Source organism: Salminus brasiliensis, chromosome 9 (assembly GCF_030463535.1).
Source record: "Salminus brasiliensis chromosome 9, fSalBra1.hap2, whole genome shotgun sequence".
In the NCBI taxonomy this organism is placed as follows: Eukaryota; Metazoa; Chordata; class Actinopteri; order Characiformes; family Bryconidae; genus Salminus; species Salminus brasiliensis.
Genome location: NC_132886.1, coordinates 22,027,270 through 22,040,270, shown reverse-complemented (window position 1 = coordinate 22,040,270; position 13,001 = coordinate 22,027,270). Strand labels below are relative to the sequence as shown.

Here is a 13,001-nt window from a genome sequence, read left to right as displayed (position 1 = left end):
TAACTTGCAGATACATGAGTTCAAAAATGCTGTTTAATGGATCAGTACTGGTTATGGTTAGTGAGCTTTTTCAAAAAGATACATAAATTGTGAATTTCCCCACTGCGGGACTAATAAAGGACTATCTTATCTTATCTTATCTTATCTTAAATTAAAGTGGTACTAAAATAAACACACAATAAAACATTTAGCACATGTTTAGCTAACTATGATTAACTGTAAACAAAAGGTTTTTTTTTATGTTTTATTGTTATGAACCTCAACTTGTTTTTCTACAGTCAGTTAAACACGGAGCACTTTAAGATCTTTTCCACTCCATTACAGTTAAACAGGCCAGTGATTCACAAGCTGTTATCATATGAGGTTGTAGTGAAACATGCTGAGTGTGCACACTCCCTGCTATTGCATGCAAACAGCTTGCAATACTGGGTTCAGTGGACGAGCACCTTTTGCCAAAATAGATTGGTCTGTCCTTCTTGCAAAATGCATCAGTGTACATCTTTTGGAATGTGTGCACGATGTGAATCCACAGGGTGAACTTTGATTAACATTCAGTTCACTTTTTTTCACCCTTGTCAGCAGCATTTTTACCTCATTAGCAATGTACAACTACACACCCAGTCCCTCAGTGCTGCTTGCTGCTAATCTACAGATGACCTCTTGTAAACGATCTAAATAATTTGATCATTCTTTAAGTGATTTTTGTTTTCTACAATGTTTTTTTGAGCTATGTTTTCCACATAGCCTGAGCTGCAGTGTTTCCTTGTGAAATTGTGGTCAATCTATATACCCATACTAATATACAGAATACCATATCCTAATTAAAAATGTGGTAGTACTTTATTTTACAGTAAACATTTACTAGATGTGTTGGTAGAAACATTCAGCAATGTTTGGTACACATGGAACATGTATATGATCATCCATGCACCATTAGTTTTTGTGAAAACTACCAAGCATGTACAGCTACTGATTGCAGGGCATTAATTACTCTGAATTACATGGTACCTCTCAAATATCTACATCTTAATATATTCAGGTACACACAACAAATAATTTGTAAGGACAACACAATCATCTGCTTGGAGAATGTCACCAAGACAATACACACACACACACTAGTTCAAACATAAGTTACTGTACTGTATTACATGCAAGTACCAGATATTACTACTAATGAACAGTTACTTGCTGTACTACAAAAGTGCTGCAGACACTATTCCTTCAATAATGATAAGCATTTGTAGAATGTTATTTCAACCTGAGATTCATCTTTAATTATGGCCACATAAAATACAGTGTGTGTAACTTTCACTCCCCACCAAAAAACAAGCAAATTAAAAAAATGCTCTAAATTAAACACAAAGTAAGACTTTGTGTTACATAATGTTCATTTAGATAATCAAAACGAAGATAAATACATTAAAACATGAATGAATACGAAACATTAGTCTTGTTCTATAAGCATTGAGTATGATGTTTAAAGAAAGACATAATCCATCATGTCCTCCGTCTTTTGTTTGTCTTCGTTATAGGATGGATATCACTGGTGCCGTTTGAGTGGAACTCTTGTCCATTTTCCAACAACTTCTAAAAGTGAAAATATCATTAGATATTGAACTGAATTGAAAATGGGAATGGTTCTAACATTCAGTCCGCAGTCAAAAATAAATTTATAACATATACACCAATCAGCCATAACATTAACACCACCTCATTGTTTCTTCACTCAAGTCCATTATGTCAGCTCCATTTATCATATAGGAGCACTTTGTAGTTCTATAATTGCAGACTGTAGTAACACAGTTCTGTCTCTGACCAACGGACCAACTAGGTAGGAGTGTCTAATAGAGTGATCTGCAGCTATGTGGTAAGTGAAGCTGATAAATTGGACAATGAGTGTAGCAACAAGGAGGCTGTGTTATGTGCCATGACTGGTCAGTTTGTATATGATAGTGAGGTTTTTTTAAAATAAAAACTGGATACTTAAATTTGAACTTGCCTTTCTCTTGCTCTGAACGTTTTCAGGGTTTTTCTTAGCAGGCATATGGAAGTCCAACGTCATCTCAAGGTCTTGAAATAACAAAAAGCAGATATTGTTATCAAAGTAGATCATTATCAAGTAAAAACTAAACTTGGTGCTGCCAAGGCTACCTGTGAGAATCTGGTCAATTTTTTCAACTGCCAAGTCAGCGTCCTCTTTGGTGAAACACATGGGGGGTTTGAACTTCAGGACGTTGCGGTGTGGCCCGTCTGCACTTAATAGAATCCTCTGCTCTTTCAGTCTGTGGAGAATTTATTTATTTTTTTATTAATCTTAAATTATTACTTTTAATTAAGTACACCAGTTTTGAGCACACATGTAATAAAACACCCACACACATATATATTATGTTGAGGCCTTCAAAATCAAGTTTACCCCCATCAATCTGCACTCAATACCCCACAATGAGAAAGTGAAAACTAAGTGTTTTTCCAGATTTATTGGAATAATAATAATAATAATAATAATAATAATAATAATATTTTTAGTTTGATTGTGTTCCAGGGCTGTCAGGGCTCTGGCAGGGCCACTTAAGGACATTTACAGAGTTGTCCTTATGCCACTCCTGTGTAGTCTTGGCTGTGTGCTTAGGATCATTGTCTTGCTGGAAAGTGAACCTTCGGCCCAGTCTGAGGTCCTAAGCGCTCTGTATCAGGTTATCATTAAGAATATCTCTGTACTTTGCTCCATTCAGCTCTTCCTCAACCCTGACCAGTGTCAATGTCCCAGATGCTGAAAAACACCCCACACCATGATGCTGCCACCACCACACATAACAAACAAAAATGAATAGAGGCCACAGTGCAGCAGATTTGTTTTGTAGCCCCCTCCAGATCTGTGCCTACACCCAGCCCTATATATATATATATGTAGCTCTTCAGCTGTAAATATGTTGACGCCCTAGCCTTCAGGTTATTATCTGTTAATAAAAGCCTCACCTGTATATGACATCTTGAGCTTCAGCTGTTGCAGGTGTTCTTTCGCTCTTGTCTTTCACCAGCTCCACTCCAACAAAAAGGCCACAGCCTCTGTAAAACAGGGAACAGCATTACAATTCTAGATAACCTTTAGTCTCATTTGGCACAGAAGATGATGATTGACAGGTCTAGATGGTATAGAGAATAGCATGACAATTACTGCATATTAACTGGTAAGGGGATCATTTTATCATAAAAGGTGTTTTTGATTTTCTGTGTGCTGTGAAATAGACTCATATCTCTTGAGAATGGTAACTTCATAGTGGAAAGACGTGGACCATTTGAACCATTTCTAGTACTTCATTTATAACGCAGGGCTCACATAATGTAGGGAGTAGCTGGTGTTTCAAAAATGTTTAAAATGATGGTGATAATTTCTTGGAATTTGTGGCAAGAAGCAAGAGCGGGCAGTGTAGTATTTTGCCATTGCCAGTGAAGTTGGAAGGTTGTGTACCAAAGCAGTTAATTACTGTGAAGAATGTCTGACTCTAACTCTAGCTGCTTAACTCCCTCTGAAAAACTCAGGAAGGGAAAAGCTGATTAAGCAGCTGTAAGAGTGATGCTGTAATCGAACCTGATGTCTCCTATTAGAGGATGTTTCTCTTTGAGCTTCTTCAGCAAATCATTGAGGTATCCCCCTACTCGCAGGGCATTGTTCTGGAGATCTTCCTTCTCAATCACGTCCAACACTGCTAACCCAATAGCACATGATACTGGATTCCCACCAAACTACAGATAGACACAGAGACATTCCTCAGTCAGGTTTAAACAGGGTTTACATTTTTTACATGACATGATTCCACTTGTATTGACATGCTATAGAAAACCTATTGACTACCAAGTTGCAAAACAAGTGATAATTTTAAAAGTACTTATTATATAATATTATATTAAATTTATATCTGTATAGAACAGTAATATTGTTTGGATTATATGATGTAAATGTCAGTCAGTTTTCAGTCATTGTCTGTACAGTCATGTGTGTGTAATGAACTATACATATGAAGCTACCACCAGTGGCATAAATCCCACTTTACAAGAAATTCTCGCCATTTTGTTTTTGCAGAAGAGAGCAAAAGCCTCTTGCGCAACAATCTGCTCCACATGTTCATGGAATGCAGTTCGAATGCATTTTTTTTTCTTCAAATGGTTATGAAAGACCTGTGTTAACTTCTAGAAGCACTGCTCTAAACTTATTTTCACACTGACTTTCACTGGAAGCTATGAATGTTTTTATTTCCTCCTCCTGTGAAGTTGCCATTTGGAGATAAAAGGCTTTGGCGTGACAGTGAATAAAATAAAAAAAATAAATAAATAAAAATAAATCCTCCTGTTTTCTTGATCTATGAAGATAAACAAGTAAAATAAAAATAAAGATCTATACATGTTTTTTTTCCTCACTGTGTTAAAGTACTCCATTCCAGATGACATGAAGCTTTCAGCCACCTCTCTGGTAGTCACTACACACGAAATCGGATGCCCGTTTCCAATCGGTTTGCCCATTGTGACGATGTCAGGCACGAAGTCCTCCCCTTGCAGTTGGAAGGCCCAGAAATGGGAGCCGACCCTTCCAAAACCGACCTGCACCTCATCAGCAATAAAAAGCCCTCCTGCCTTCCTCACATGTCTGTAGAAAGGAGGTTTGCAGTTCACACACAAACACAGACATGTAGAACCTATAGGAGTACACTGTTTTATACACATGGCAAGTGTGGTCAACTAACAAACATCTACATGACATTCATATGCTTTAGGCACAGGAAAGCAAACATGGACTATGGCTTTCACTGTCTGTATAAACACTCAACCTCTGTCTCTTTTAACCTCACTTTCAGCTAAACTCTACAATCATTTTAGAAAGTTCCCATTAGGTGGAATGGAGCAATGTTTGCAAAGCATGTCCAGTTTTTTCCACTGTTGTAATGAAATAAGGTGGAATACCTACGAATGAATCCCAATTAAATAAAAAAGGTTGGTGATACATACTGTGCCACTTTCTGGAAGTAGCCCACTGGAGGAATGACCTGCCCTCCACAACTCTGCAGTGACTCAGCAATAAACGCAGCAATCTACACAAGATAAAATCATGTAAGAAATCAATATCCTACAAGTGCACAACAACAACTTATTCACCAGCAGTGCTCTTAAGGGCCTTCAGATCAAACACAACAGCCAACAATGAAAGAGAGCAATGAATCTCAAATAAAAGAGATTGGGAAGCTTGCATGCAAAGAAAAGTGCACAGAAGAACAGGGAGACAAAGACATCAATAGAATAGGCCAAAATCTAATTGCTTTTATCCAAGAGCTTCTGTGATTCATCTCCACCTTGCTTGTAACATAAGAAGTCAGGACATTGCTACTAAAAGTCTGTATGAACTGACCCTTCATTTCCCTGTATTAAGAGCCGTTTGGGTAATCCAGAGATGTTGCTATAAATCAGCGAGACTTTAGGCCTTTAGGGGGCAACCTGGGAAAGAGAGATGAAGGAAAGGAAAAGAAGAGGATGAGGAAGAAACTGATTAATAGTTATAAAGTGGAGTGAAGCCAGAGGAAAGCCATCGAGATGAAAGAGTTTTAAACGTTAATATCATCTTTACATTAAGCCTTAAAAGTTGCAGTTAGCTAGCTCCTCTAATATCAACTACCATATTACCACTGTCCTATCTTTTGATCAGTAGTCTTTGTTTTTTTTGTTTTTTTTTTGCAACATCATTTGCAACTATTTCCTGATGAATGTATTAATAAAAATGCTAAATTACTTGAAATTCAATCTTTACATTACGTTGCATTATGTTATTGTTTTTTTCTGTGAAGTTGCCATATTCTACAGACATTATTTGTCTAGACAGCAGTAACATTGTAATGTTATTTACTTGAATTTATGTTGTCATTTTCAGTTGATATAAAATATAAGTGATTACTTACATACACAGGCTATTTAATTAATGTTGTCATTTCATTCAAATAAATCTGGAGGTCTAAGGTGAATTAAAAGTATAGGAAAACAACAGCAACTTCTATAGTGTAAATCTGCAAGGCTTAAAGTAGAGTGTGATGTTAGATTTAGAAATGGCTATTTTTAATTATTTCTGAATATTTGGTTTGTTTATGATCGTTTTCCAAGCAAGAATTTTAGTAAAAGCCCTACTACAGCAATTATGATTTAGGATGCTTGTTGACCATACCTTACGTTCTTTTCCATGAGCTTTCTCAATGATTTCTTTAACTTCATCTGCATAGGCAGTAGCTGGGTCTGGGTGGTTTTCCCTGTATTTTCCTCGGTAGATGTCTGGACTTGGAGCCTGAGAAGCACATATCACTTCACATTTTTAAAATTCGATCACCCCCACTTTGTCATGTTAAGAACATTAAACCAATAAACAAAAAAAGCTGTATATTGTAGTAAGTTCTGTCGTATTAGAAATTAGTTATTTTTTTATCGTTCAAATATTTTCAGTGTGGTTGTTGTAAAATGTTAGAAATGATTGTATGAACGTGGCAGTTGATTTAGTGTAGTAGGTAATGCCGCTGCCCCTCATATAGCATCAGGGATCGATTTCCCATGCAGGAAGATCTCTGTTACATAATTAGTCTCTTTGTTGCTCTGGATGCAAATGTCTACTAAATCCAATAAACTTTATCTAATTATGCCATGTTCAAACAAAACACAGCATCAATGTGTAGTCATGGCCAAAAATGTTGGCACTCCTGCTTTTCCCAACTGCTGTTTTGAGATCTCTTCACACATGTTTTATATGATTTAGATCTGGACTAAATCCAGAATTGGTGACCACTTCAGAACTCCCCAGCGCTTCACCTTAAATCATTTCTGGGTGCTTTTTGAAATATGCTTTGGGTCATTGTCCTGTTAGAAAACCCATGACCTCTGACAGAGACCCAGCTTTTTGACACTGAATTCATAAAGAATTCATAATGCCATGCACACAGTCACGGCATCCAGTGCCAGAAGCAGCAAAACAACTCACAGAAACTTAATTCAGTTTATTCTCTTCCAACCACATCCAGGGAGGTTAGCTACAGTGCCAGGTTAGCTCAATGCCTTGAGATATTTTTTTTGGTAGCCTTGAGATTGTCCAGGTGTTTGCAATGACTTTTCATCTTTACTCTTATTTCTTTTGCCTATGTGCAGTGTGGTACAAAGCCCCAAAGACAGTCAGCGTTTCTCCATTCCAATATTCCAATAATCATGTCCAGTCTATTTCTTTTCTGAGTTTTGTGTGAAATGTTTTTTTTCTGAATTTTGAAAGATGTGCAGGGGTGCCAATATTCTGTCAATGACTGTATCTAAACTTTGTTACCACAACATAACATAACATAACATAACATTTCAACATATTTTCAGTGAAACAACTCATTTGGTTCAATGTTTTGACTGTTGACAAGGTTGACGCAAAGAGCACAGTGTTCCACTTAAAAAAAACAAAGAACTGGAGGAGCTGTATGGGCCATGTAATATTCAGCAGTGGAGCAAGATGAACCTGAGACCAGCCTTTTCACAACCCCAGCAAATATACCACCAGCAAAATCAGGATGAACCTGATTGCTGTTTGTGCTTAAAAATAAACCCAGCAATTATCAAGATTAAGCTGCTGGAGGAGCACAATGTACTAGACATCCAAATAATGGAGCTGTTCCTTAAGGTGGGTATACAGTCAGTCTTGTTAAAAAATTCATTCTGGTAACATGTGCTGACTTGGCAGGTTAAGGTGAAACACAGCGGTGCTGGATTACAGAAGTGACACATAACTGCTGGCTGCCATGATAACATGGCGCTAAATACTTTCAGCCTGACTCAAGAAAGAATGAGAAGAGAAAGAGAGCATAACTGAGGGTGAGGTCAGTCAGTCAATCAACTGAAGGGTGTGTATGTGTGAGGTATTTGAGTTACCCTTCAGTACTTACCACATGAACATGCTGACTGTGCTGTGGCTGTGCGAGCTGGTGAAACTTATAAGGGCTGATATCGATGAGTGACGACACATGGCCGTGATAGGCACTGCAGGAACAGCACAATGGACATTGTCAAGCACTGAATGCCCAACTTGTAAATAAACAAAGGAGCAAACTGCTGTTATGTGAAGCATGTGAGATATCAGAGGTTTTAAAGGAGGGCCGACATCCATTTCTTTTTTCCAAACCTGAACCTTTAGAAATCGAGGGGTATTACTTTCATTTTGACAAACTATTCAAATGTAACTGGGCCATTACATATTTAATTATGTGACAAATTCTACCTATATCTTGTACAGGTTGTATTCTGTACCAGAGTGGTTACTGGACATAGTGCTGCCCACTATCATTTCATATTAAACTAGTATGGCTAAATAGCTGATTCAGTGCCTCTGTGATCAACAGCAGACACAAGACACTAGGCAGAGTTAATGTGTAAGCTGATAGGCCAGTGCTTCTACGAACCTAGTTACTCTTTAGGTTTGAGAGTAGAGAGAAAACAGACAGAGATGCAATGTGGTATTGACTTACTTGTCCAGCGTGATGATGTCTTTGTGGCCAGTGTGCTGCCAAGCCAACCTCAAGGCCAGGTCGTTGGCCTCAGAGCTAAAGGTCAAAGGACAAGAATTTGGTTTAGCTACTGAGTCGCTGTAAAACAGGTTCATACTGGTCCTTCAGTCAGACCTTCTGGAGACAGCTACATCCTTTCAACACAACACATCTCTAGTTCAATGCTTTTCCAATTAGACTGGTAGCAGTAGCATCCTGAAGAGTTTTTTGACTTACTGCCAAACTCAATACAATTACAGTACTGTAATTACTATGCCCAGTAAGTAGTGTAGCATATTACAGCTTATAATTGTCAAAGACAGCTTACATTACCTCACTTTTTTATTATTTGCTTGATAAGATATACTTTATAGTCCCCTAAAGAATTTTTTCTCGGACTTTACATTGCTACATTCATTCACATATACAGTGTCAAATAAAGACATGGTAAATTACCCATCTTACAGATATGGCTTTTGGCATCTTTCTAGTGCACATATAGTCAGCATTGCCCAGCACAAACAGAATTGCACAAACCTCTAGAACCTAGTATTGAAAAGGTTTTTTAAGCCTGGCACAAATGAGTTTTTACATCCACCCACCCAACACAACCTTGTCAATAGACATTGAAAAGACAACTTTACATGACGTTTTAACAACGGTTGAAAAGTGATAGGTGAAAAGCTGTTTAGAAGAAGACTTCTCTTCATGTCTAAATTAAATGTGCTGCATTGGGCGACAGTCCTTCACTGCTGCAATATCATTTGTTAAAAGCAATTGCTTCACGCATCTCTTTCTTTTCCAAGATGTCAATAAATTAAGTTTTTGAACAACAGTGATTATGTTCAGAAAGACTACTTTGGGTTTGTATGGTTTTATAAAATTATTTTCATGGCTATATTTGGTGTGAAAAAATACATCCACTTTGGGCTACATTTTGACCAAATCAGATGGTTAGTATATGACATCTGGTCTTAAGCCTATACCTTGGCATGCTATACCTTTTGCCAGAGGGTAGGAGCTAGTATAAAGCTCGGAATGACAAAAGCTAAATGCATTCATTAAAAGGAGTGTCCACAAACATTTGGACATGTAGGGTATTTCTGCAGAACACAGGGTATCTGAACTAGAGCCCACACTTTTAGAAATATAACCTTCCAATTGAGTGGTTTCAATTGATGTTTTTAAAATATTAAATTGAATGATTCATTAGGGAACCAGAAGTGATTCTTCTGTGGCATTGCTCCTAAAAAACCTTTTTGACATGATGTATGTGTGTGTGTTTGTGTGTTTGTGTGTGTGTGTGTGGGGGGGGGGGGGGGTCAAATATTTTAAACCATTGAAGAAGACAAAGATGACAGCCTGTTCTGCACGTGTTGACACTTCAGCCAAGTTACTGGGAACTGGCTGGAAGCCATAAAACACGGGCGGGAGACATGCAGATGTTCAGTGATTGGCTGTGAGTTCACTGGGTTTGTTTTTTCTTTACATGGTAAATCTATTTCGTAAGAACTCTGTCTGGCCTTTGGAGCAATATATATGCTATTGTAAGGACCTGGCATTTGAATTGTGAATGATTAGCATTTCTGTGTCTGAGGTCAGCTACAATGCCACTGGGAAGTTTGTGAACCCTTTATAAAGCTCTGTATTTTTGTAATTATTAAGCAAAAGTGTTCAACATTTAAAATCTTGTCTGAAGAAGTATATGACCTTCTACAAGTATTTAAGAGTAGAACAAGAGGTAATTTAATACAGTACCTGAAGTATGTAAAAAAACATGGGTTTAGCAATCAGGTGCGAGTTTAGCAGGCCCTCTCATGTTTCAAGAACACAAACTTGGGTCCTTATTATCAAGGCTGCCACACAGGTTTATGTCATGCCTTCAACAAAGAGATTCCTGAGGCTTTTTAATGTTCATTAAGCTGGAAAAGTTCACAGAACAAAGAGTTTGCCCTCCACTAATCCACTCTGAGACAGGTGATGTGCAAATGAAGATGATTCATCACCACTATTTCTCTCCCAAGGAGTGGTCCAAGAGCATGATGAATTATGAACCTGAATAATAGTATTCCTAATAATAATTCTAATAAGGTTAATAATAGTATGACCCAATAACCCCATTCCTGTTAAGCATGAGGGTGGAAGTATCATATCTTGTCATTATCAACAGACCTGTTAATTGTACCAGCAAATTCTACAGGAAACTGGGGCAACTGTGGCCTCACGTTTTGAGAAGTTGGCTTGGGACCAGAAGGTCAACGATTTGAATGCCTGGGCAGGTAAGCTGAGGTGTTCATGAGCAAGGCACCTAATCCCCAATGTGGCTGCCCACTGCTAAGGGTGTGTGCTCACTGCCATGGATGGGTTAAATGTGGAGGCTAAATTCTGTTACACTGCTGTGCAATGGCCATCAAAGGATGATCTTAATCTTAACCAATATGCCAGGGCTTTTATCTGTCAACTAAAGCTTAGCTGTAAGTGGTTCATGCAGCCAGACAACAACCTAATGACAATGACCTAAGAACACAAGTAAGTCCACAAAGACATTTTTAATGAAGAAACAAGGAATTTACATTTTGGAATGTCCAGACCAATAGAAATGTTGCAGGAGGCCCACCAACATCAACAACAATTCCTCTAACCCACTGCAGTTAGTTCTGCTCATGGGGGTCACATACAATTTTCTGACAAAGATATTTAATGTTAGATACTTTTCCTCAATAAATAGTAAAAACCATCACGTTTTGCATAATTTTTTAAACTAATGTTCTTTTTTATATTGTTTATATTGTTTTATATTGTTTAAGGACTTGCTTTAAGACTAGAGATCAGATCATACAACAATACACTTACATTACAGTCCAGATTCCATCATATATATATATAACACTATGGTCTGCATGGGATGATGATAGGTAGTTGCAGTGTAATTGCTGTCTACAACAGCACACAGTATTTATCAGTTCTGTTAGGACAGTAGAGAAGAGAGAGAACTTACCAGTAACCTTACCCATCAACATTGAATGAATGACTTTACTCTATAAAAGTACTCGATGGTAAGCACCCTGCTCATGATCACTACATATTTCCCCATTAAATGCTAGGAACAAACTGTACTGTAAAGCGCTACCCAAAAAAAAAACACTATACCCTATTCACCATAAAATGCACTACTTTGGGGTTCTGCCATTTTGTAGTGGTGCCCGAAAACGTAGGTCCCACAATGCACTGTATTATATAGTGTACAAATGTACAAACACTAAATGGATGTGGAAGGCCCATAATCCATCATGTTGTTTGACGATTCACATGCAACTTTGCAGAGGAAGACTGATGACGTGTCTGATATTGTTCTACCTTGTCTAATTCTGTTTCCCATAATAGCGCTCTATATAGTGATCTGGATTTTTGCAAGTAGGAGGAATGTAAATAGAGCACAGTTTCAGACACGGCTTATCTTTAGAGGAACATTCCTAGGTCCTATAGGGACATGGCAAATAAGGTCTGTTTTTTTCCTCTCTTGGCAGAAGCAAGATGCTGAAGTCTGGCATTCTCATAACATTAACACATGTGTATTCTCACTCTCACGTGCTGGGTAAATTGACCTACCCTGAGTTGACGAAGTAGCAGATAGAGAGCTTTTCTGGGAGAGTGGCCTGGAGACGCTGGGCATACTGGACAAGGTTGTCGTGCAAGAAGCGGGAGTTGGTGTTGAGGAGCTCCATCTGCTTGGCTCCAGCACGGACAACATCAGGATGACTGTGTCCAACTGAGGGGTGCAAATGAACAGAACTATTCAATAGTGAAAGAGAAGATCCAAAAGTCTTAGCACTCCAGTGTCACTAGTGCTAATGCTCCATTTGCCTTCCTTTCTAACTTGCCTTCCTTTTCAAAGTTGTATTAGCAGCATAACTAATCCACCTGAGAGTCATCTGAGCTTTTATACAAAGGGAAGGACACAGGGAGATCAAACTGTACAGCACACTGGCCCTCCAGGGCCAGAATTAAAGAACCTAGGAGCAGTATGACTGGTCAATATGGTCTATATGGTCTCCACACCTCACTGCATGGCTGTGCTTCTGACTGTTTATCTGTGTGAGCTTTATCATCTCACTGATATTGTTATTATCCAATGTCGATCAGAGAAGGCTGGGTTCCCCTTTTGATTCTTGGTTCCTCTCAAGGTTTCTTCCTCTCAATCTGAGGGAGTTTTCCATGCCACTGTTGCCTCTAGCTTGCTTAGAAGATGCTCTGACCCAGATCTCTGTAAAGCTGCTTTATGACAACAGTCGTTATGAAAAGTGTGATATAAATACATTCGAATGAAACTGAATCTATATACACTTATTAGTATTATACTTCTTATTATAAAAAAACACATAGGACTAACACTAGCTAAGGTTTTCTTGAGTAAATAGCAAAGCACTTTGTAAGTCGCTCTGGATAAGAGCGTCTGCT

The 13,001-nt window shown here is 38.1% G+C and overlaps 1 protein-coding gene across 1 annotated transcript in view; it reads right to left on the bottom strand.

Annotated features, from left to right (window-relative positions):
- Positions 1–296: 296 nt before the first annotated feature.
- etnppl (ethanolamine-phosphate phospho-lyase) overlaps positions 297–13,001 on the bottom strand; it is a 14,032-nt gene continuing 1,327 nt past the window's right edge. The window contains exons 2-12 of the mRNA XM_072687830.1: positions 12,153–12,312; positions 8,526–8,600; positions 7,947–8,040; positions 6,209–6,325; positions 5,008–5,090; positions 4,423–4,648; positions 3,596–3,750; positions 2,983–3,072; positions 2,155–2,285; positions 2,003–2,073; positions 297–1,590 (exon numbers count right to left, since the gene is read on the bottom strand). Coding sequence (XP_072543931.1) covers positions 1,501–1,590; positions 2,003–2,073; positions 2,155–2,285; positions 2,983–3,072; positions 3,596–3,750; positions 4,423–4,648; positions 5,008–5,090; positions 6,209–6,325; positions 7,947–8,040; positions 8,526–8,600; positions 12,153–12,312 — 1,292 coding nt within the window. The 3' untranslated portion in view covers positions 297–1,500. The remainder of the gene's footprint in view (positions 1,591–2,002; positions 2,074–2,154; positions 2,286–2,982; positions 3,073–3,595; positions 3,751–4,422; positions 4,649–5,007; positions 5,091–6,208; positions 6,326–7,946; positions 8,041–8,525; positions 8,601–12,152; positions 12,313–13,001) is intronic.